At 51.1% G+C, this 24,195-nt stretch overlaps 1 protein-coding gene and 1 long non-coding RNA gene across 2 annotated transcripts; one reads left to right on the top strand and one right to left on the bottom strand.

Moving 5' to 3' along the window:
• Nucleotides 1–1,493: 1,493 nt before the first annotated feature.
• On the bottom strand, nucleotides 1,494–9,884 carry NEFH (neurofilament heavy). The gene is given in 6 exon segments (XM_011220216.3): nucleotides 1,494–2,936; nucleotides 2,938–3,208; nucleotides 3,210–3,980; nucleotides 5,574–5,698; nucleotides 6,691–6,890; nucleotides 8,929–9,884. Coding segments are annotated over 6 exon segments (3,150 nt in total). The 5' UTR covers nucleotides 9,812–9,884; the 3' UTR covers nucleotides 1,494–2,036.
• Nucleotides 9,885–14,085: 4,201 nt separating this feature from the next.
• Nucleotides 14,086–22,263, top strand: LOC117795282. Its single transcript, XR_004619213.1, has 2 exons — nucleotides 14,086–14,210; nucleotides 20,137–22,263. It is a non-coding gene; the product is annotated as an uncharacterized LOC117795282 (long non-coding RNA).
• Nucleotides 22,264–24,195: the final 1,932 nt, after the last annotated feature.

Raw genomic sequence — 24,195 nt, forward strand, 5'->3', positions numbered from 1 at the left:
TGAGTCATCACGTCTCCTTAGTCTCCTCTAGTCTGATAGTTTCTTGGTCCTTCAATTTATAAATTTTAAGCATTTCCTCCAGACTGGTATGAGAGATGAGTGTTTTTGATCAATTACACACCCTATTTTCCCTTTCCCCATCTTTCCCTTATATTTATCTTACCTTTTTGGTATAATCTGTATTTATTGATTTTGTTGGTTTTTTTTAAGATTTATTTATTTGAGAGAGAGAGAATGGGGGAGGGGAGGAGCAGAGAGAGTCCCAAGCAGATCATTTGGTTTCTAGCATAGTTACCAGCCCCCCTCAGTCACTACATTATTCAGAACCCTTCCAGTTTCATATGACAGAGCCATATCCTAAATGATCTTTGGCAAAATTTTATCAGCTCAAAGAATGGACAATAAGCCATGGAAAGGAGCATCAGAATCAAGGACCTGAAATCTACAATGACTCTCTGGGTATCTTGTCTCTGTCCATCTCTCTTTCTCACAGACTTTTCCACAAGGCTGGAAAACTGGTGGCTCATAGCTACTGATTCTCTTAGCCACCCACCCCCCACAAAGGGAAAACTGCCAGCCAATCTGGTCCCAAGTTTGAAATACCAGGAAGAGTTCTCATTGGCTCACCTAGAGTCGGGTGGCCATTCTTGGACCAATCACCAGTGACCAGTGGTAGAGGGCAATTAGAAAACATGGTGGCTCTGAGAACCACCTGGTTGGGGCAGGGAAAGAAGCAATTCCCAGGAAAAGTGCTAAAAGCAAACAAAGTTGGAAACTACACAAGAATTTTACACTTAAGACCCCACGTAAATCTACAACACATCTTTCAAAATCATCTCTGGAGAAGTATGTTGGAGTCCAATTAAGTGACTACTGACAGATTGTTCCCAGCGGTGGTGACTGTAGTTTTCACTGCAGGTGAATTAGCAAAATATGGCCCCTCATTCAGAAGACTTAGCCCTCCTTACAAAACAGTACATGGTAGAGCTCTATAGACTGTTTAATATCCATAGTACCTCACCCTTTCTCAGGCTTCAAGATGCATCAGAATCAAGTGGAAGTTGGTAGAGCGTGTACTTTCCCAAGCCCACCCCTCAGATTTTGCTTCAATGGTGTAGGGTGGAATCAAGGAATCTGCATTTCTATATGGCTCCCAGGTGATGCTAATGTAGGTGATCCATTACCACGCCAAGAAACCACACACCAGGCCACCTATCTACAAAATCATAAAAATAAAGCACCTAGCACATTGCCTGGCACACGGTTTGTGTCCAAGAAATAGCCCAAGAGAGGCCACGTTAACTGGTCCCACACCTGCACGAGACCTCTGATGCTCACTCAGTCCTCTGTTGTCTTGAGTGCAACATCTAGACTTCCCCTGGCCCTGTCCCCCAGCCTGCCTGGGAGAAGAGAATAAACAACAGCAGAAACATTTTCATTTTAGAAGCACTTGGTTTTATTGCACAGAAGCAATTGAAAGTGGACTCCAGTGGAAAAGTGCGCCCTGGCATAATTCAGTGGCCAGTGCCCAGCCCCACCTGCTCAGCTCTTCCAGGATAGAGAGCTCTGGGCAAAGGCTCGGCCACTCCTTTGGAAAACAAGGCATTCAGGAATAGGTTAAGACATCTCAAGCATAATGTGTTTCTAACTGCTCATTCATTATTGCGGTCATCTGTCAATTGCACATACAGGTAATAAATGCACTTATTTGGAAAGGAGGGGGTCAGTTTTTATAGTCAAGTGTTTACATGTGGCATTCGGCATATATCACATTCGGCTACGTAAGCTATCATAACATAATTGTCCATCGCCTGGGGAGGGTTTGGGGTGTAGGTCCGGGGGCTGGGAATACCCTCTCTTGCTAACATATTGCTAATAGAAATTCCTGTTTGGTGAAGGAGGGCCCCATCATCTAAGCAGAGTTTCTTCTTATATAAAGAAAAGGGAGAAAAAATGAAAATTTGTTATGTTGACCCTTGAGCTCCTGGGCCCTCCTGAGTTTCTTTGGCTGTTCTGGATAGTCCTTTCTCCCTGCCTTACTTCTCCCCCTTGGAGGCCTTGTCTTCTGTGGCCTTCTCTGGAGGCCTGCTGTCTTTCTGGTCTGTGCTAGAGGATTTCTCAGCCTTTTCTGTCTTGGCTTTGCCAGGTGTGGTGGCCTCCTTGCTGGGCTCTTCTTTGGGTTTCTCCTCAGGCTTCTTGGCCTCCTTGACATCTTTTTTCTCGGGTGCTGCCAGTGTCTCTTCCTTCTTTGGCTTTTCTGGCTCCTTCTCTGCTGCTTTGCTGGGTTCTTTGGCCTTGGCATCATCTTGCTCCTTCTTGGCCACCTCAGCCTTCTCTTTGGGTTTGGCCTCTTCCTTCACCTTGGCAGGAGCCTCCTTTTCTGGGGTCACTGCTTTTTTCTTATCTTCAGCCTCTTTCTTGGCTTCGACTTTGGGTTCTTTGGGTTTCTCCACAGCAGGTCCCTTCCTTTCCTGGACTTCAGGCTTTGGAGCCTCCTTTGGCACCTCATCTTTCTTGCTGTCCTTCTTCTCCTCAGTTTTTGGTGTGACTGGAGCCTTCTCTTCCTCTACCTTCTTTGGGGGCTCTTTCACTTTCACTTCCTGGGGTTTCTCTTCCTCCTTTTTGGGGGACTTTGCCTCTCCCTTCTTTGCCACCTCTTTTGCAGGAGCCTTGGTCTCTTCTTTCACAGGAGATTTGACCTTCTCTGGGGACTTGACCTCCTCCTTGACAGGGCTTTTTGTCTTTTCGGGAGATTTGATGTCTGCAGGGGACCTTACTTCCTCCTTTGCTGGAGTCTTGGCTTCTGGGGACTTCACATCAAGAGTCTTAGCCTTCTCAGGGGACTTAGCCTCTTCCTTCACTGGGGACTTGGTCTTCTCTGGAGACTTGGCCTCTTCCTTCACCGGGGACTTGGCCTTCTCAGGGGACTTGGCCCGCTTCCTTTACCGGGGACTTGGCCTTCTCTGGGGACTTGGCCTCTTCCTTCACTGGGGACTTGGCCTTCTCTGGGGACTTGGCCTCTTCCTTCACTGGGGACTTGGCCTTCTCTGGGGACTTGGCCTCTTCCTTCACTGGGGACTTGGCCTTCTCTGGGGACTTGGCCTCTTCCTTCACTGGGGACTTGGCCTTCTCTGGGGACTTGGCCTCTTCCTTCACTGGGGACTTGGCCTTCTCTGGGGACTTGGCCTCTTCCTTCATTGGGGATTTGCTTCTCTGGGGACTTGGCCTCCTCCTTCACTGGGGACTTGGCCTTCTCAGGGGACTTGGCCTCTTCCTTCACTGGGGATTTGGCCTTCTCTGGGGATTTGGCCTCTTCCTTCACTGGAGACTTGGCCTTTTCGGGGGACTTGGCCTCCACTGGAGACTTTGCTTCTTCCTTAGCTGGGGACTTGGCCTTCTCTGGGGACTTCACCTCAGTTGGGGATTTTGCTGCTTCTTTCATGGGGGATTTAGCTTTCTCAGGGGACTTCACCTCAGCTGGAGATTTGGCCTCTTCCTTCCCTGGGGACTTGGCCTCAGCTGGTGATTTTGCTTCTTCTTTCATGGGGGACTTGGCCTTTTCTGGGGACTTGGCCTCTTCCTTCACTGGGGACTTGGCCTCAGGTGGGGACTTAGCTTCTTCCTTCACTGGGGACTTGGCTCCAACTGGTGACTTGGCCTCTTCCTTCTCTGGAGATGCAGCCTCTTCTGCTGGGGGAGACTTTGTTTCTTCTTCTCCCCCTTCTGCTTCCTCCTCCTCACCTTTCTCCTCTTTGGCCTCTTTCTCTTCTTCTTCAGTCACTTCTTCAGTCACTTGGATCTCCTCTGTCTGTTCCTCCAAAATCACGGTTTCCTTCTCTGACTTTTCTACCATCTTGATCTTCTCTTCGCTTTTGACCTTTATGTGAGTGGATGTAGAGGGGATTTTGGGAAGTCCTTCTGGAAGGGAGAAAGGACTGGGGCCAAAGCCAATCCGACATTCTTCACCCTCCAGGAGTTTTCTGCAGAATGGATAATGGAACACATTACTATTATTAACTCAGAGCAGACTGATGAGTTGGGGGTCGTCCTGAGTTACTCTGAAGGTCATAGAATCCAATGATATGGACTTTGGGGGAGAAAGGAATGTGAATGATGGGCAATTTGAGCCTGGAAAAAGTCACTTTAGCAAATCATCCCAGGGACCACCCAGAATCTGTACCTGAGTGGCACTGCTCTTGTTTCATGCGGCTAAGGCTACAACTTATAAAACAACTCCCCCACCCCAAAATGGCCCTCAAGAGAAAACACCAGTATTAACAAAAATTACATTAACTGTCTCTCAACTAAAACGTTCAAGAGGAAGGTGGGAGTGTGAGCAAACAATTCCACATTTACAAATTTGGCATTAAGAGGTCTTAGAACATTCCACTGGAATTTCAAGGGTCTCTGGTCGCCTTATATTCCATCCTTTGAGTTTTAGGAATATGGTGCGGGCAGCAGTTTCTACTCTTTCCTACTCAGCAGGTGTGTGATCTCAGCCAAGCCACTCAAACTCTTCAAGTCTCAGTTTCTTCATTGGCAAAAAGAGGGTCATAAGAGTCCCTACCTCAGAGGGTTATTTCAATGAGAATGAATAAAAAGGACCTGGCAGTGCCTGACTCACAGTGGGTGTAGGGGTTACTCCTAGAGACCAGTGCTTTACAAATTTAACAGCATACAAATCCCCCAGGGATCTGGTTAAAATGCAGATTCTGGTTTAGTAGATCTGGGGTGGGGCCTGAGAGTCTGCCTGTCCAGCATGCTTGCGGAGGAGCCGATTGTGCTGGTTCACGGACCACGCTCTGAGCAGCAAGATTACAGACTAGACCCAAGCGCTGGGACGTGAAGGGTCGCCTACCAGCAACTGGGACAGATCTTCATGGGGTCAGCCTACTCCTCAGCAAGAAATTGCTAAGCTGGGCTTCTCCTGGCTACCATTTACTCAGGGCTTTCTCTATGGCCACCCAGCAGTATCCAGATTTGCTCTGGAACTGGATTAGTTCCTCCTCCCCACAACCCTGTGACAGGAGTACTATTATCATCTCCATTTTATATCCCCAGGAAACAAAAGCTCAGGGAGCTAAAAAAACGCTAAGAGAGTTGTCCCCCTGACAACTCAGGTACCTCCTTTCCCTCCAAAGCAGGCTTCTAGCTGGCTGGATGTGGGGAGGGGTGAGGAACGTTAATCCTCTAAGTCACTGGCAGAATGAAAAGAAGACACTCTCAAGACTTTTGACTCTCAGAAAGTAGAAAGACGGTTGCCAGGGCCCGAGGAAAGGCGGAAAGGAGAGTGGGGAGTAATTCTTTAATGACCACAGGGTTTCAGTTTGGGAAGATGAAAAAATTCTAGAGGTAGATGGTGGTGATGGCTGCATAACGAGGTAAATGTACTTAGTGCCACTTAAAAATGGTTAAATAGCGAATTTTTTATCCTATACGTTTTACCACAATAAAAAAAAATTGTTTTGTCTCTAAGGCAGGTCGCCTTGCTGGGAATTTGAAACTTAATGCTTAGCTTCTCATAAGAATGCAAGGGCTCCCCACCATCCCAAAGGCCCCCTGGCCCACCTCACCTGTAAGCGGCAATCTCAATATCCAGGGCCATCTTGACATTGAGCAGGTCCTGGTACTCTCGGAGCTGGGCTGCCATCTCCCACTTGGTGTTCCTCAGCTCGGTGTCCAGCTGCTGGATGGCTTCCTGGGGAGGAGCGATCACACACACGTCACGGGCCAGCCAGTGCCTGGCCCTCAGCACCAGAGAAGCTGGGGCACACCAGGCAAACCCAAAGCGGCGCCATCTCTCCCGGCTCACTGGGGCCAACACCCACACTGCCAAAGCTGTGGGAGCCTCATTCGTGGACGCGGAAACCATGTGGAGCAAAAACCCTGCTGTGTGCACACGACCTCAGCCTGGCGAATGGTTTGGAATGAAACACACCAGGTGCTGACAATGGTAATCCCTGATCAGTGGGATGACGGGGGAAGTTTTACAGAGCTCTTAAGCCTGGAAAACGCTCCACAGGAACAGAGCCTTGTCTGCACTGGTTCCTGATGTTCCCAAGTGCCTGCCGCACAGTAAGGGCTGAGGACTGGAGCCGTACAGAGAAGCACGCTAAATAGCAGTGGAAGCTTCTTCCCTGTCCCCAGGCTCACGGAGCCGCTGCTGAAAGTGAACCATTATGGCTGATTTTTATTGCCTCCTTTTAGCTTTCTCCATTTCCTAGTTTATCCACAGATAAACACTCCACTACTAACTTGCATAATAAGTTGTTTAAAAATGTTACTTTTGCCAGCTGTCTTTCATGGAAGGACTCTGCCGAGGCCTCCCCAGGCTACCCATGCTCCCAGACACTGGTTATGGTTTACCAAATGCCCACCATGACCCAGACCCTGCCGAGCAGGCTCACACGCCGCTCATGAAAAGTCTGTCCATCTCTTTAAACTTCACAGCTCTGCAAAGTGGACATTTTCCCCCCCTCCATTGCACTGAAGGAATTCAGATTCCAAGAGGCAGAGAACTTTCCTGGGGCCACACAGCTAGCTAGCAAGACATACTGGTACCCCTTGCATGTCTGACTGACTCCAAGGCCCACGGTCTTCACCACAACCTCGCTGAAAGAGGGACAGTGACTTGTCCAGGATCACCCGACTAGGGAAGGCAGTCTGGCTCTCTGCCCCATCCTTGCCCACCTGGTAGGATGCAATGTCAGCCTGATGACGGTCCTCCAGCTCAGAGCGCTGCCTCTCCAGTGAGTCCTTGGTGCCTTTGAGAGCCTCCAGCTCTGTGGTCCTGGCCTGCAGCTGGCGGCGATACTCTGTTATCTCCTCCTGTGCTGAGCGCATAGCATCTGTGTTCATCTTGGCTGCCTCCGATAGTCGGTCCAGCCTCACTGGGGGAGAAGGAGAGGGCACAGAGTTAGACACACCTAGATTTGGATTCTAGTGTCCAGATCCCAAAGGTGACACGCACGGGTTGAAGACCTACTGAGTGCCAGGTGCCATGTTGGATTCTTTTTTTTTTTTTTTTAAAGATTTTATTTATTTATTTGACAGAGATAGAGACAGTCAGTGAGAGAGGGAACACAAGCAAGGGGGAGTGGGAGAGGAAGAAGCAGGCTCATACTGGAGGAGCCTGACGTGGGGCTCGATCCCGTAACGCCGGGATCACGCCCTGAGCCGAAGGCAGACGCTTAACCGCTGTGCCACCCAGGCGCCCCGCCATGTTGGATTCTTAACATACCCTCTCCTTTGTGATAGGCAAATTACTACTGTCCAAGGCCGGCTAGTAACAAGCAGTAGATTCAAATCTAGTATCTACCTGGTTCCAAAAATCAGACTGTCTCCCCCAATTCAGGGTCTCAAACCCCACAGGACAGAGGAAGCCCCCATTTCCGGTCCTAATACCTGGTTCAGCTCCCCAGCAAGGGCTGACAGTGCTGGGAATTCAGATGTGAAACTTGGCTGGCTGACAGGGCTTAACTCTGAGCTTGTGGCTGAACAAGTTAAAGAGCCTGTGACCTTTGATGGTATGAAGGTGCTATGAGCCACTGAGCCCAAGGTCACTGCAGAGCCTGAGGCCCACGTGCCAGCTTCTCTGTCCCTTCCCCCACCTGGCTGCGCATTCTCTAGCACAGGAGTCCTTGTGTCAATGGCAGCCACACCCTGGCCCCTGTGAGCAATGGGCTGCTGGTGCCCAGAAGATCTTCTAGGACCAGTGGAGGTATGGAGACTAGTCCACATCTCCTGAAAGTGAATATCCTGAATCCCAAGATACTAAAACTCAGGGCCTGAGTCTTGGGAGGATGAGGCAGGAAGAAGGGAAGCCAGCTGGGTGGGCCAGAAGTCCTGGCATGGTTTGTCTTTGTAAAGGGTAAAGCCCAAGAGAGCAGAGACATTTGCTCTGGAAGGAGTCTTGCTGCAGAGATGGGGGAGGGAAAGGTACGGCCATTGCAAAGGAGAGGAAAAGTAATGGGGAAAACCATGCATCCGAGTCCCAGCTTTCCTCGCTTTCCTTGCTAGTGTTGGCAAAGACATAGAAACCATCAAGGTGGGAGAGGATTGTTACCCATGTGGACAACAGACCTGTTTGAAAATCGCTGGAGCCTCTGCACCCTCTCCCAAGGAAAATGCAAAAGTTTTACACAGTTTCAGGAAGGATCACGTAGCTCCCCCTGAGTAAGAGGCTCAGTTGACCAACCCCCTCCCCTTTCAACCCCCCAAGAAATGAAAACAAGAGAAGGCAAGCGTTGGCCAAGGTCACCCTGCAGCTGCTGGGCAGAGCTTCAGAGCTGCTGCAGCTGCAATCTAGCTGACTCAGAGCAGNAGCACGGGGTTGGGGGGGGGGGGAGCTTGAGAAGCTTCCAGCTTCTCAAGGGGAGAGAGGACATTAAGGGGCCACCTCAGCCTCATGCACCCATTGGTTGGGATGATGACATCTCCCGGGGAGAAAAGATGGAAGAATGCCCCACTGGGGAGGAGCCTGATAGAGGTCTGGAGAATGAGGTCCCCTGCAGAGTGCAGGCAAGGAGGATGAGCTGTGTTGGGCAGGGAATGCATGTTACTTCGAAGGGCAAATGGTCCCCAGTGCCTGCAACTAAAAGCTGGCACTGCTTTGGAACTGTAGAAGGAACCTGATGGAAAGGGGCCTCAGAGTGGGGTTATCTAATCTTGGGAGGGAGCAACAGAGGGGACTCAGAGCTGCAGGACAGATATAAGGTCCCTGGAGGAGGGCAGCCAAAGGACAACCCCGAATTGCAAGCAAGGGAGAGGAGTGTCTACAGAGACCCAGGGTGAAACTGTTATTTAACGAAGGGGAACCCACTTTGTAGGGGGAAACTGAACAGCACACCCTCCAGCCCAGCCACCTTCACACAGAGTGCACCCGGCCCGGCCAGGAGGGGGCGCCCCCTCCCCCACGCGCCTACGAACCTCGGAACCACTCCTCCGACTGCAGTGTGCTCTGCACCGCGTGGCCTTCAAGTTGCGCGCGGATCTCGCGCAGCGCCGACGTCACGTCGCACTTCAGGGCATCGCGCGCCTCGGCCTGCGCCTGCGCCTGCGCGGCGCCGCAGCCCTGGATCTGGCCGAGCAGCTCGCCCACCTCCTCCTGGTGGTGACGCCGCAGGTAGCCGCACTCTTCCTGCAGCGCTTGCGCCTTCTTCTGCAGCTCGACGCGCGCAGCCTCAGCCTCCTGCGCAAAGCGCGCAAGTGCGCGCGCCGCCGCCTCTGCCTCCTCCCGCTGCCGGGCCTCGTCGTCTAGGCGCTGGCGCACGTGCGCGATGTCTTCGAGCAGGTGCTCCTGCTCCAGGCGCAGCTGGCCGCGCGCCGCACCCAGGCGCAGTACCGCGCCGCGCATCTCACGCACCTCTCGCTCGTACAGCTCGCCCATGGCGGCGCGGCCAGCGTGCTGCTGCCGCAGGGCCGCCGCCTCGCCTTCCAGGCTGCGGTTGTGAGCCTCGAGCTGCCGCACCTTGTCGATGTAGCCTGCGAAGCGGTCGTTCAGCACCTGCAGCTGCTCCTTCTCGCTGCGGGCCGCTGCTGCTGCCACCACGCAGCCTTCCGGTCCGTTGCTCAGCGTGTCTAGCGAGTCGGTGCTTGAGGTGGCTCCTGCGCCGCGGAAGCGGCCCGGGGAGGCCGACACGGAGCTCACGGATGTCCGCGCCCAGGAGTGGAAGCCACTGGATGAACCGGCAACAGAGCGAGCTCCGCCCGCGCCGCCCTTGCGGGCCAGCGCGTAGTGCAGGCTGCCGCCTCCATGTAGCGGCGCGAACGGGGCGCCCAGCAGCGCGTCCGCGCCGCTGAAGCTCATCATGGCCGGAGCAGGTGCGGCCGCCGGCGGAGGGGGATACCCAAGGCCAGGACGGGGAGGGCAGCACTGCGGCAGCACCGGGATGCCGGCCTTTTTATAGCAGCCGGGTCGGGTCCAGCCCCTCGGCAGTGGGGGGGGGGGGGCAGGGGAGGAGGGCCCCGCCCTCTCTGCCTCCTCCCCCGCTGCCCCGGCCCCGGCCGCTCCGCCGCAGTGAGAGGGGCGGGGCAGGGGGACTCAGGAGTGAATGGGAATCGACGCGGCGTCAGTGGAGCACCCCGTGGTTGGGTTAGGGGGTAGAGGACTCCTGGAGTGGAACGGCAGGGACCCCTGGGTGCGAGTCAGAAGACCCTGCTACTGTGTTCGGAAAGGGGCCGGAAATAGGGAGAGGACAAGGAGTCCTGGTGGGAATAGGGGCAGGGTGCCTTTGGGATGGAGTGATGGATGACTCTGTAGTCAGTAGGATGAGGAGACCCCTGAATGAGAGGGGGCACAAGATTTTCCTGAAAGTTAGACAGGACCTCAGGATAGGGGGTGCAGCGTGTCCGGAGCCAGCCCGGAGTAGGGGAGGGAGTAAAGTCATCCTAAATGGACTAACGGTGGGTGGTACAGAGGGTAGAGATAGAAGACTCCTGAATGGAGGTACTCTTTCCCTAAAAGCTAGGAAGCCGCCAGGAGGAAATGCAGCCGGCTGCGGTATAGGGGAAGGGGACTTGGAGTTGGGAAGGGCGGCAAGGCTACCGTGAATTGGGGGTATGGGGTACACCTCAGAGGATGGAGAGAGGGAAGCCAGGATGGGAGACACAGTGGTCTCTGCAGTATAGGAGGAGGGAGACCCTGCAGCTGGCCCCAGCAAGAAGGGCCCTCAGTGAAGGAGGCAGAGGGTCCCCTGAATAGGTAGGAGGAGCGTGGGCTGCGTGAGGGTCAGAGGACCCGGAGTGGGGGTTCTGTGGGGACTGGACATGAAGTTGGGGGAACTAGCCCCTGTGTGGGGTGGGGAAGTGACAGGTGTCCTAGGAATCATTCAGGCTAGGATCTACACTTTGAGGTCAGCTCCACAGTTTGCTGGCCAAATGACCTTGGACAAGTTGTGTCCCCCACCCCTGGTTTTCCCATTGTACTAAGAGGGGGCCTTGCCCTGGGATAGGTTGCAGCTAGAGATTCCCGACAGCTCCTGCTTCAGTCTCTGGCTGAACTAGGGAAGGGGAACCCATATACGCGGCAGCCACTTTCCCACAACTAGGAGGTCCTTCTTTCTCCCTCTTCCCTCCTCATTTCCTCCACTTTGACTTGTCATCTCTCCCCCCACCCCCACAACAGAGAAGTGGGTGCAGTGATAGGCATCCCTTCTAACCCCCAGTGACGTGGTGGGATGCTTTCAGGGCACTAAAACCCCTTACCTCCATAATCCCTAAGGGAGGATAGAAAAAGGGGTCCATGGGATTTGGGGTGCTCTGCAACTGCTGTTATAGGACTTTTTCTTGAGCTTTCATTCTCATGTGAAATGCCTTGGGAGTGGGGGCAGGCTGTGTCTGGTGCTTCAGCACCAAGGACAGGGCCTATTCCTTGCGGAGAGAAAGGGGTTAATCTCTGCCTTTACCTTGGAGGGGGAGAGGAGGGAGGTATGCCTGTATGCTATGCAGATGGGAACTGAGGAGGGGGTGATGAATGATCTTGCAGGTTTACTCCGGGAGTCGGGGACCCAGCCCCTCGACCTTCTGCCGGGGGTCCAGTCCCCTGTTTTCTATGAAGTTCTTTCACATACACACCTGGGCTGTCCTGCCCCTCCTTTGGGAGCTGAAAGGACCCCTACAGTCTTTTTCTGGGAAGGAGCTTTGAGACTCCCCTCCCAGATCTGAGCCTCCCCTCAGGCAGTTACTCAACCCCTACTACACTTCCAGTTTATACTGGTTTTCCTTCTGTGGGATCCCCAGGATGGGGATGGAGAGATCCCTCCAGGAAAAACCTCTGCCAGTTTGTTTCTCTTTGCTCTCTGCCTCATTCCCAGACCCCTGGTTCTAACAGACCCTCAGAGATGAGGAAGTGATGGTGCTGTCCCTTTAACCACGTTTTACTGGAAGGAGATTGCGCTGGGAGAAGGAAGGAGGGGGAAGGGAATTTCTGGTTCTGAATGGAGAAGCAGAACATGATGAAGCATTTTTCCCCCATTTAAAGACCCAGTCATGAGCCAGTTTGCTGGGGGCAGAGGGGCTGGTTTGCAGTTGGTGCTGGGAGGATGGAGGTGAGTATCTGGTCTGAGGCTTCCAAGAATGGCATCCGGGGGGCTTGAGCAGGGCCTCCATGCTCTCTTGTGGCTCCCTATTTACTTGTCATTCTGCTTGGCATTTTGCCAGTAGAGCCTTGTGTCTTTCGGTCTTTTCAGTCACCTGCATAATGTAGCTACATCCTCTGGGTGTAGGATGGCTGATAAGCAGCTGACAGTAAGGGAGAGTGGTAAGAGGAGTTCCATAAAAGAGGGGTGGGGGCCAGGGGGCCAAGATGAATTCTCTCAAGGTCAGGGGGGCACAACCATGGATCACAGCTCCCTGTGGATTCCAAGCAAGAAATCCCAAACATGATTTGTGTGGCTGGAAAAAAGACATGAGGGTGGGAGTCCATAGTTCATTCTCCCAAAGGGCCCTTCTGACTCACTTCCAGGAAGCCATTTCTGGCCTCCTTTACCTCCACATTTAGTTAATTATCCCCTCCGAGGTCTCTAGTGCTAATCCACTACACTGCACTTAACCACTCTGTTGTCATTGGTTGAATGAATGAATGGCTAAATAAATTCCATCTGTTCTCCAGCCAGACTTGTGGTCTAGAGGAAACTAAAAATGGTTCTGTCCTGAATCCTTGGGTCTCAAATCACTTTCACCTTCCTCCCCTCAATTCTTACCATTTGGAAATGAGTAGAATAACATCATTCATTCATTCATTCATTCATTCATTCATTCATTCATTCATATATCCATTACATGTTTACTGAGCACCTGCTATGTGATAGACACCCAAAGAATACTGAGGTTACAGAATCTCATAAACCTCTGAAATTGTCTCCCGGGGACAAGGTTTCTCAAATCCTTCCCACATCCTAGTCCAGTATTTCCCAAAGCACCTTCTTGAGGATAATAAGTGTTTCTCCAAAAAAGAAGAGGAAGAGAGGAGTTTCATTGGTAAAGGAGTTAAATAGGGCTCTTGAAACAACTCTTGGAGCCTTGACTTGGCAATGAACATTGAAAATCCCCCAAAGGTGAGTGGAGTGTGCTGTCTTGTCCAAACTTGTTTGATTATAAGCTTTTCTTGCCCCCAGATGTCTCCCATGGTGGCCCACACTGAAGGACACACTCAGAATTGGGCTCCAGCCTGTGTTCTCCCTGGGCTGCTATCTGGGCTCCTGTGGATCGTGTCTGTTTCTCTCATAAGAGACAAAATCATGAAAATGAAAGACATTCATTAAAAAGGACATAATGAAACACGAAAATTGAATAACAATTTTTTTAAGTAAGCTCTACATGCTATGTGGGGCTTGAACTCATGACCCCGAGATCTAAAGTTGCACGGTCTCCTTTTTTTCTTTTTTTTTTTTAAGATTGTATTTATTTCACGAGCAGGATGAGGGGCAGAGGGAGGAGAAGGCTCTTTGCTGAGCCGGGCACCCAATGAGGGACTCGATCCCGGAACTCCAGGATCTTGACCTGAGCTGAAGGCAGATGCTTAACTGACTGAGCCACTCAGGTGCCCCAGCACGGTCTCCTGACTGAGCCAGCCAGGCACCCCTGAATAACAAAATTTTAAAGACTATCACAAAGTACAAAATATTTGAATACATTTTAACTGTGTATAGATTCATGGCAATACTGTGAAAATAACTGACTTTATTTTGTGATTGTACTTGCACTTGTCTCAAAATCATTTGTTCATAGTACTACACATCTTTTTGGCTTGCTGATTCATCTCATTTAACATCACACTTTTTCTCTTTTATGTTAAAAATTCTTCCTTCATTAAGACAGTTATCCATTTCCAAATACCAGGATACATATTTGTAACTGAGTTTTGTATTGCATTGTGAGAGCCTTCTCTACACTGTTGTTTGTTCTTGGCATAATGTCACATGTTGTTCATAGACATCAAAGTTCTGTGGGAAATGTGGGTTCAAAAATCTGCATCACTGTATAGACCATCATAATGGCTACATTTTATATTATATATAAATGGGAGCACTGTGTCAACGGAGAAATGAAACCAAACTCTCAGCCAGTTGATGAAACCAACAAACTATCAATCAGTTATTTTTTTTATCCTTTAAGGGAAAATTGCCTCATAGCCCATTAGTTATGAGGTGAAAATGCTTGCGGCAAAGAAGCTTATGGCAAAACCATCTAGAACCCCTGTGGACCTCAAGGTTAGTGCTCTTCAGAAACAGGGCTGCAGTGTGAAGGATAAAGCGGTACAGCTCTCTCTGAACATCAACCGAACATTGCCGTCACTCACTTCATTCACTCAGCATCTATGGGATTAGACCCTGTGTTAAGCAATGGGGACTCCAAAAATGAGCCCTCAATGAGGGGAAATCCTACCCCCCAACTCACATGTGTACAGCAGAGAGAACTCAGCCACCACTTTCTCCTTGGTACCTCCTCAAACCTTGTTCACTAGGCAAGGATGATTGTTGCTATTTTATAGATGAGTAAACAGGAAATAAAGTGAGAAAGTGGGTTGCCTGAGTTGACCCACTGATAAAGCAGAAGTGAGCTCAGTGTCCCTGTTGGACACACAGGGTGGAAACTCACTTCTCTGGCACAGTGGACCCAGATGGCCTGAGGCTGAAGGGATGAGATGCCCCAGAGAGGGAACAGGCGAGGGTTGGAGTCTGGCCTCCAGTGGGTCATCCTTTTTTTATTTATTTGAGCAAATGTGTGTGCATAGAGTGAGGGGAGGGGCAATGGGAGAGGAAGAAGCAGACTCCTGAACAGGGACCCCCCCACACACACACACACGGGGCTCCATCCCAGGACCCTGAAGTCATGACCTGGGCTGAAGGCAGACACCTAACCAACTAAGCCACCCAGGTGCCTCTGATGGGTCATCCAACTGAGAGTCCTTGTGACCTGTGACTGAATGTCAGCATATCCTTATGTGAGGGTTCACTCCCAGCCTTGGCATCCTGCACCGTTGTGTCTCCTCTTTGGGGAAAGGCATGTGACCACTGTTTAGGGGTGCATTTGCCGAACTCTTCATTCTCTTCCTGCTTTATTTTTCTCAATAAAAGGTGACTTTTTCTCACATTAAATATTGTATGAAAATTGTGACTGGTTTAGCATTTTGTTAAAAGTGAAATGACAAATCACATAGAACATTCTGTCTTCAGCCTATATATATATATATATATATATATATATATATACACACACACACACACATACATATATATGTATATATATGTGGTATAATATATATGTGTATATATATACACACACGCATTTATATATAAATGTTCCTTTTATATATGTGTGTGTGTGTATATATATATATATTTAGTGGCATGGGATGTAAAGTTCTGCACCAGCTATTATTTAACTAGGGTTACATTTTATTAAATGACCCTTGCTTGAAAATAACAATTTTAACATTGAAACTTTCCCAAAAAAGTGACCTTTTCTGACATGGATAGTTTTTATCTCTCTTATCTCTTCTCCCATGGGTTGTAAGCTTCATAAGGGCCCAGACATTTGTCTGTCTTATTCACTGTTGCCTTCCTCAGCACTTGGAACAATGGCTGGCATGTGGTTGGTGCCTAACAAGTAGTTGTCCAATGACTGAGCAGTCTTGCCTGACAGGCAGGCTGGCTAGCGCCTGGACATTTCAGCACCAGCATCTGGACAGCTCCCAGCTTGCAGGGCCCTCGGAGGGAGGCCGCCGCAGGACGACTGGGAAAGGCATGAAAGTGTGCCACCCTAACCGCCCCCCTCGCCAAAACTTGGAGCCTCCAGACCCTCACTCTGTGGTCACTTTTGCTGGGTCTACAGCCCTGTCCACTCCGTTGTCTGCAGACTCCCCTAGTATTCCTTTTCCTTTTTGACTTCAGCAATTATTCATATATATCTACCTTTTGGCTAAGATTAAGTGTATCTATCTATCTATGAAGAACTGAGCATTTCTTTTTTTTTTTTAAAGATTTTATTTATTTATTTATTTGACAGAGAGAGAGACAGCCAGCGAGAGAGGGAACACAAGCAGGGGGAGGGGGAGAGGAAGAAGCAGTCTCCCAGCGGAGGAGCCTGATGTGGGGCTATCCCAGAACGCTGGGATCACGCCCTGAGCTGAAGGCAGACGCTTAATGACTGAGCCACCCAGGCACCCCAGAACTGAGCATTTCTCTTTCTCCTTGTCTCTCTTCCCCTAAATTGTGCCCCACATCTCAGTCGGCCTTGCCCTGTCCTTTCTCCACTTCTTTCCCCTTCCTCTCTTCTTTCCTTCTCCCTGTATCACATCCCTCCTCCTTTCCCCACAATTTCTCTGTCCTTTATCTCTCCCCTTCTCCTCCCCCTCCTTAGAGATGTCCTATTTTTGGAGGGCTTGATTTATAGTAAAGGGAGGCAGCCTCCCTTTCCCTACTCCCTTTATGAAAGAAACAGCAAAAACTGAACTATGTGCAGTTTTGCATAAGCCTCGTCCTCCTAGTGTCCACCCACAGGTTAACCCCCAGGGGACTGGCCCACAGCTGATGAAAGCCTGCAGCAGGCCTGCCTGCCTGCCCACTTGTCTGTGCCCTGGGGTGGCACCAGGTGGGAAGCTGAATTGTGCAGCAAAGGTCATGGGCTGGTGGGTGGATTTACTGATCCACCCTATCACCCCCACTCCAGTTCCCTTTGTGGATAATCATGAATGAATGATTTGGGGCTGTGGTTCCTGAGAGTAAGAGGGAGGTGATTCATTGATCTTTCCTAAGGGACCAGTTCTAGCAACTAGGTGAGGTTTGCTGTGTTACACATGCTCTAGGGCTGTCATATTCTTGTTACCTAGAGCAAGAGGCTAAGCAACAATAGGAATGAGAGCTCTCAGCTAAGGAGAGGAGGAGGGGACTTTGATTTTACCCCTGGCCTTGCTTATCCCTATAACTCTATGATGTAGATAGATACTGTTATTCTCTCCACTTCATGGTCTGGGAATTGGAGGCTCAGAAAGGTTGAGTGACTTGCCCCAGAATACACAGCTAGAAAGTGGTGGAGCTGGGATTGGAATTCAGGTCTAATGGATTCCATTGCAGCAAGTATACTGAACTATAGGATTGTACTACCACCTTTCACATTCATGGGAAGGCCCAACTAGGTTCCCATAGGACCACTGCTTTAGAAATGGACCCAACACTTTCCCAGTTCCATCACAGCTGGTTGGGGCTTTGCTCAGGATGTCCCTTCTGTCACCCTAATGGAAGCAAATGGCGTTGAGAACTGGCATTGTGTCTGGGGGAGGAGGCTTTCCAGGCAGTACCATTAGGAAGTTAAAATAACAGCCAACTCAGCTTTCTGAATTACCTGACCTGAGGAGAGACTGATAAGTAGAAAGTAGTCATGGAGCCATGACTGATCTTGAGTCATCCAGAAAACAATTTTGGCAACCTCCATGTGGTGATCGCCTGCCTGCTGTGTGCTAGCCACCAACATACGTGGTGTCTGCAACAGCTCCGCTAGACCTGCAGGGCATCTTCTAGGACAGAGTAGGTCATTTAGGTCAGAGAAAGAAAGTGACCTCCCAAGGTCACAGAGCAAGTTAGTGGAGGGGCCTCCTGTACTTCCCAGTTTCCACAATGGCTCTCAGGGAAAAAAAAAAAAACGTTTCAGTGGTGTTTTATCTCTTTATTCCAGAGGAGAAAGCAGTGCATAGATAATTTTAGGAAGTTATATGCCAATGGGCTTAAATTGGGGGGTGTTGGGGCACCTGGGTGGCTCAGTCGGTCGGGCGTCTGCCTTCGGCTTAGGTCATGATCCCAGGGTCCTGGGATTGAGCCCCGAATCAGGCTCCCTGCTTGGCGGGGAATCTATTTCTCCCTCCCCCTCTGCCTGCCACTCCCTCTACTTGTGCTCTCTCTCTCTGTGTCAAATAAATAAATAAAATCTTAAAAAAAAAAGGTCATTCCTGATGGTCAGTATTGGCAGGTAAATGAAGCAATACTGGGCTTTAAAAGAGGCTCCTGCAAGTGGGCATGTCCTTGGGCTTCATGGACATGAAACTTGCCTTACTTGGGGGCAGCCACACCCTGGCCTGTCGCTCTGCAGTCAGGCTGCGTGAAGACACAAACCCAAGAGCAGCAAATGCCAACAGGGAGGAGACATGCCAGGAAAGTTTCTGAAACCTCTTTCTCAGCCCTGAGCCAGGCACCTGCAATAGACAAAACACTGCAAGAGCCCAGACTGGACCTGGACTGGGGAACTTAGTCACACATACCAGTAAAAGCTCTGCTGGGTGCCTGACTGCTTTCTGGCTTCTGGGGAATTTAGTGGTGGAGGAGACAGAGCTGACCTTGAGGTCTTTGCTCTCTTGGGGCAGGGAGTTAGTGGAGACAATGTGCTTTTAATTAAAAATTTAAAAATAATTCTGCCTCAGTGCCTATCACCAATGCATATTCCCAGGTCTACCCAGATTCTCAAGTCAGAATCTCTGGTGGAGGGGTCTGGGGAGGTGCATTCTGAGCCAGTGTCCCTACAGCAGAACTGCCTCCAAATCTGTTCTCAGCCAATCTTCCAAGTTCACTGATTGAGCTCCTGCTCTTGCCTTTTATACACATTCTCTCATTTAGCTGTTACATCCACTCTAAGAAGCTCTGGTAAGAAAATTGAGGCCCAGAGAGGTTAAATCACTCACCAGGTACAAAACTTCACAGCCTGGCTCTAGAAAGCCACTCTCCCAGCTTCCTGTCTTTGCTCATGACCAGATCTCTCTCAGGATGCCTTCATCCTTCTCCATGTACCTTGTGTCCTGCACATTACTCAAGTGTATGTCCTGGGTCCTAGATGATGGCATGTGCTGGAGTCCTGGTGCCCGGGCCTCCTGACCTATGGGTGTAGGGAATGGTCTTGGCACCTGGGGCTCAGGATGTGTGCAATAGGCAAACCAACTGTGGGGACACAAACACATGAGGCACAGATAGAAGGATAGAAGAATGTCCCTTGCTGGTGGCTTTGGAGGGGGCAGGACTGGATGGGACGGAGAGAGAGAACTCGTATGCCCTCCTCTGCCTACATCCCTCTCTGCCCAAATCTCTTCTGCCTTCCAGGGCCGCCTCCGTGGAATTCTTGATTCTGCCATATTCTCTTTAACCTGAGCTTCTTGTCTGAAACCCATTCCCTGACTCCAATATTCACTCTCTACCCCTCCTTCACGTAACTCCTTCAGCTACTCCATGTTACCTACTCCTTCGGGGACTTTCCCTAACCCCCAAAGTTTTTGTAGCTGATTCCTTTAGGCTCCCACAGCCCCTCTGTCTTTCTGACATTCTAGCCCTAACACTATTCTAAAGGGCTATTTATTTGCTCCTGATGGAACTGTGAGCTCCAACAAGGGCAAGAGCCAACTCTTATTCAATGTTGCTTCCCTAAGTTCTGGTACAAGAATGTTAGCTCAGTGAAGTTTGTTGTATGAATAAATGCCAACTGGTGGTGACTTCCTACGATCTCTACTCCACCTTATTCATCTAATTATAATCCATCTTAGGGCGCCTGGGTGGCTTAGTCGGTTGAACGTCTGCCTTTGGCTCAGGTCATGATCTCAGGGTCCTGGAATCGAGGCCCGCATTATACTCCCTGCTCAGCAGGGAGTCTGCTTCTCCCTCTGCCTCTGTGTGCTCACTCACACTCGCTCTCAAATAAATAAATAAATGAATAAATAAATATTCTTTGAAATCCATCTTGGACTGCGTTTCACAAGCCAGAATCCAAGGAAGCCAGGCTAAACGGCCTCAGAGAAAGGAGGAGGAAACTGAGGCTCAAGTGGTCAGTGGCAGGTCTGACTCCCAGCCCGTCATTTCACTGCAGCTCCCAGCTGCCTTGTTTCTGGTTCTGAGGTTGGAGCTTCTTGAGGGCAGGAACCAAGACTTGGACCTTGTTTCCTGGCTTGGCAGGGCGCTTTGCTTATTATCACAAAGATTGCCATTTATCGGGTGCTTACAAGGCGCCAAGCCCTTTATATGTATTTTTCCCACAGTTTGCAACTCTCACAATATACACAGGGAAGGAAGGTACAATTATCCCCATTTAGAGATGAATAAACTGAGGCGAGGTAAGTACATATTTATCAATGTGACTTCTTGTTCGTTTCATAAATTTATCCAGGTTCCACTGAAGCCTCACCAAACTTGTCATCAAACCCATTTTCCGGAGCAAGAAACCGAGGCCCCAGGACTACAGAGCCTGTTCCTGTGCCTCCAGAATGCTTGGCCCGCAATCCGACTTGAACGATCGCGCTGGCAACAGCGCCCCCTGCAGGCGGCGACGGCCACGCCCGCGTCACGTTCAGCCCCGCCCCTCGGCGCCGGAAACTTCCGAACTCTCCCTCCGAACTCCGAAGGTTATCGAGCGCTGCTCCAAAGGTCCGGGCTCGGAGACGCCGGGCGCACAGCCATCGGCCCGGACCCGACTTCCCCGCAGCCTTAGTCGCCGCGGCATCGGGTCAGAGGCATCCCCGGGGACCGCGGGAAGGTGGAGGCGGCCTTCGCTGCCGTCGTCTCCTTCTTCGTGAGTAACGCCCAGACAGACGCCGCGGGGCATCCGGGAGGGCCCGACGCCCACCCAGGAGCGGAGGAGGCGGGCTCTGGGAGGGGCTCCTGAGGCAGAGGCTCTGCCCGGGGGGACATTGCCACAAGCGAGGACGCCGTGCATCAAGCCCTGGGCATGTGTCCCTGCGTCCTTGAGCAGCAACCTCCCCCTCCTTAGACCTCAGTTTCTGCACCTGTAAAATGGGGGCTCGCGGCACTTCTGTAACTGCAAAAACCGTGATTTCGTCCAGCATTTTCAGAATTCCCCTCCCCCAGGCAGGCACTGAGAAATCAGAGCTGGGTCAGGCTCTGCCGTGTGAACGTGCAGAGTTCTGGGATCGCCTTCCCTTGCGGTGTTAGTCCTTCTGATACTGGAGAGCCCCAGAGGTTGGGGACTAGCCCCTTCCTGGTGGACCAGGTGCCCTGCAGCCTAGGATGTGACAGACATGAGACACGGCCATGCAAGTAACAAGTAACCGTGCTAGCTCAGATTTACTGAGCACTTACTGTGTGTCTGGCTTTACGTGAAGCCCAACACGTGTTATTTCCGCCTCACGACAGCCCTGTCTGGTAGGTACTGTTCCTCCCCAGTTGACTGAGGAGGTGTTTGAGGCCCAGAATCACAGAATAGTAACCAGTCCAAGGTGTCCCAGCTAAGATGTGGCTGAAGCAGCAGTCCACAGCCTTACTACCCACTGTACTGTTCTGAGAAATGTTTGACCTGGAAGGCGGAATGCCGGGACAGGGAAAATGACAAGGGCCTGCCATTATCAATAATACAAACCATGAATTGAGCACTAAATATGTGTAGGGTGGTGGCCTAAGGGCCAACGTCCTTTATACTGCTGACCCTGCACTACAGGGTTTGTTATTTCTACTTCATAGATAAAGCTCAGAGAGGTCATCTCATATGTCTCAGGTCACACTGGTACTAAAATCTGGGTTCATGAGTGGTGCCCTCTACGTGCCTGTATATCGCTCTTAGGAAGACCCCACTCTTTAAAAAAAAAAAAAAGGAAGACCTGACTCTTCTCTGAATCTCAGTTTCCCCTTCTGTTAAATGGGAGACTTGGGCCATAGGGCCCTGGACATTGTTTCCTGAGCTCACATTCTTTGATTTTTAGGTAGCATTGATATGATGTCTGGAGTTCTGGGTTTGTTCCCAATTTTCTGTGACTTGGGAATGCCTTGGCCAAGTCCTCTGTATCTCTGAGCCTCAATTTCCCCCTTCAAAAAATGTAGAGACTAGACAATCCTAATTGCAATGGCACCTTCTGGCTTTAATATTTTATGACTGCGGATGAAAAGACAAGTTGAGGTCCAGCAAACTTTGCATCCCCTGAGAATGTCTAATGAATGCGAATCTGCCACCTCACTCAGAACATCCCTGGTGGTAGGCTTCCAAGGACAGATACTCTGCATGGGTGAAGGGGAGCGGCCACCTCCAGACCATCACTGGGGGAGGCTTACTCCTCAGAGTAAGCTCAGAGCTCGCCCCTCAGGTCAGACCAGCCCAAGGCTGAATGCCAGCCCTCCCACTTCCCAGCGGGGAACCTCAAGCAAGCGACATCTCCTGTCTGCGCCTCAGTTTCTACATCTGTAAAATGGGGTGCTAATAATGCCAGCTTTGTCTGGAAAGCATACGCAAAAAACCTAACACCATTTCTGGCCTCGAAACCCCTCAATAAACACAACTGTGACTGATTGTGTCTGCAGCGCCATCCTGGGGACTAGGACAGTTCCTGAGCTCTGGACCCTGCCACCCTCTGCCCCCTGGGAGCATTGTGGTGTTGGGAGTGAGGGAGGAGAAGAAGGGTCCTGCTGAGTCAGCAGGGCACCCAGATAAAAGAAACAGGCAGCCCCACCCCTGGGGCGGCTGGTGTAGGCTGCCAGGCGTGATGGTGGCCGAAGCCACGTTGACGGGCATTCCTGCACGTCCTTGGCTGGTGGCAGCCCCTGGGGTGGGGCAGAGGCCGTCTGAGGACAAGAGGCAGAGGAATTGTGTCAGGTCTGCTGCACTGTGTGCCAGGGGCTGCAGCTAGGGGCAGGCTCGTGGTTCCAGATGAGGCGGCTGGAGTGCGTGCTATGCCTCAGGCTTTTATGAAGTCCATTCACATCTGTTGCGTCCCCGGGACAGGGCTGGGTGACACAGGACGGGATTTTCCACCTGCAGTACAGAGACGCTACTCCTGGGTGCCTGTGGGTGAGCTGCAGGGGGTCGGGAGCCCCCAAAACTCTGCAGGATTGTGTGAGTGATTCTGCAAGAGGTGCCAGACCTGTCAAACGTCAGAAGTTCTGGGTTTAGGAGTCAGAAGAACTGGTGTAAGACACCCTGATGCTAGTAAATGGCGTTGTGTGACTGGGCTGGTGGCTGAACTGCCCACCCCTCCTGCCCCCTCCCTTCCTTCCCTTCTTTCATCATCCAGTCAACACACATTTGTTGCCCAGGCCTGCACTCGGGAATCCCAACTCCTCTTACCATGAACAAATAAGGAGCCAGTTTTATAAGGGCTGATAGAAGGGCAAGTCCAGGGGCTGTGGGAGTCACAAATTGGGACTCCTGACCCAGCATGTGTTTGGGGAGCAAGTTGGGGAGTCAGAGGCGGAGTCCTGGTTCAGTGTCTGTAGCCTTGGGCAGATTGCTAGCCTTTCTAAGCCTGTTTTCCCCTCTTTCCCATAGGCCCGATAGTGCCACTTTCAGAGTGGTGTGAGGATGGAGGAGATAAAAGATTCCCTTTTGGAATAGGCCAGGGGGAAGAGAATTGGTGTGGGAATCAGGGATCAGCCCCAGTCCCCTCTCTGCCTGATCACTGGGTGACCCCAGACACCTCCCCAGAGCCTCAGTTTCCTCCCCACACAGAGAGGGAGCCTGGCTGCCCAGTTTTCCAGGGGCAAATGCACATGGGCAGTGGGAGCTCCAAGAAAGGTGAGCGATCAGGGAGAGCTTCCCAAAGGAGGCGGCATAACCAAGGCCTGAATGATGGAGAGCAGGGATCATGAGAGAGCTGAGAGGGGTCCCTGGCAGAGCCCCTGGGTGTGATGGAGGAATTTGGGGGTGAGGCTCTGGGTGCAGGTAGAAGGGAGGGGAGGACTGGGGTTGTCCTTGAGCCCCAGCACCCACTGACTGGTAGAGTTAATGGTGAAGAGCAGGTCCTCTGGGTCAGGTGGGCCTGGGTTTCAAGCCTACCCATCGTTGCTTCATTAAAGGCCCCCGGGGGCTCCTGGGTGGCTCAGTCTGTTAAGTCTGCCTTCGGCTCAGGTCATGATCTCAGGGTCCTGTGATCAAGCCCTGCATCGGGCACCCTGCTCAGCACTTGTCCGTGTTCTCCCGCCCCCAGCCTCTCCCTCACTCTCGCTCTCAAATAAATAAAATAATAAAGAAATAAGGCCCGGGGTAAGGTTTCACCCCGTCTAAGCCTCAGTTACTGCCATCTGGGAAATGGGGGTAAAATAACCCATTCAAAAGAATGTGGGATGTTATATGATACCAGTTATATGAAATATCCAGAATAGGCAGGTCTACAGAGAGGAAAGTAGGTTAGTGGTTGCCTTAGAGCCAAAGGGATGGTAGTTAAGGAACATGGGTGTTGTTGTTTTTTTGTGTGTGTGGGAAAAAGTGTCCTAAAATTGACTGCGG

This window comes from Ailuropoda melanoleuca, chromosome 12 (assembly GCF_002007445.2).
Source record: "Ailuropoda melanoleuca isolate Jingjing chromosome 12, ASM200744v2, whole genome shotgun sequence".
In the NCBI taxonomy this organism is placed as follows: domain Eukaryota; kingdom Metazoa; phylum Chordata; class Mammalia; order Carnivora; family Ursidae; genus Ailuropoda; species Ailuropoda melanoleuca.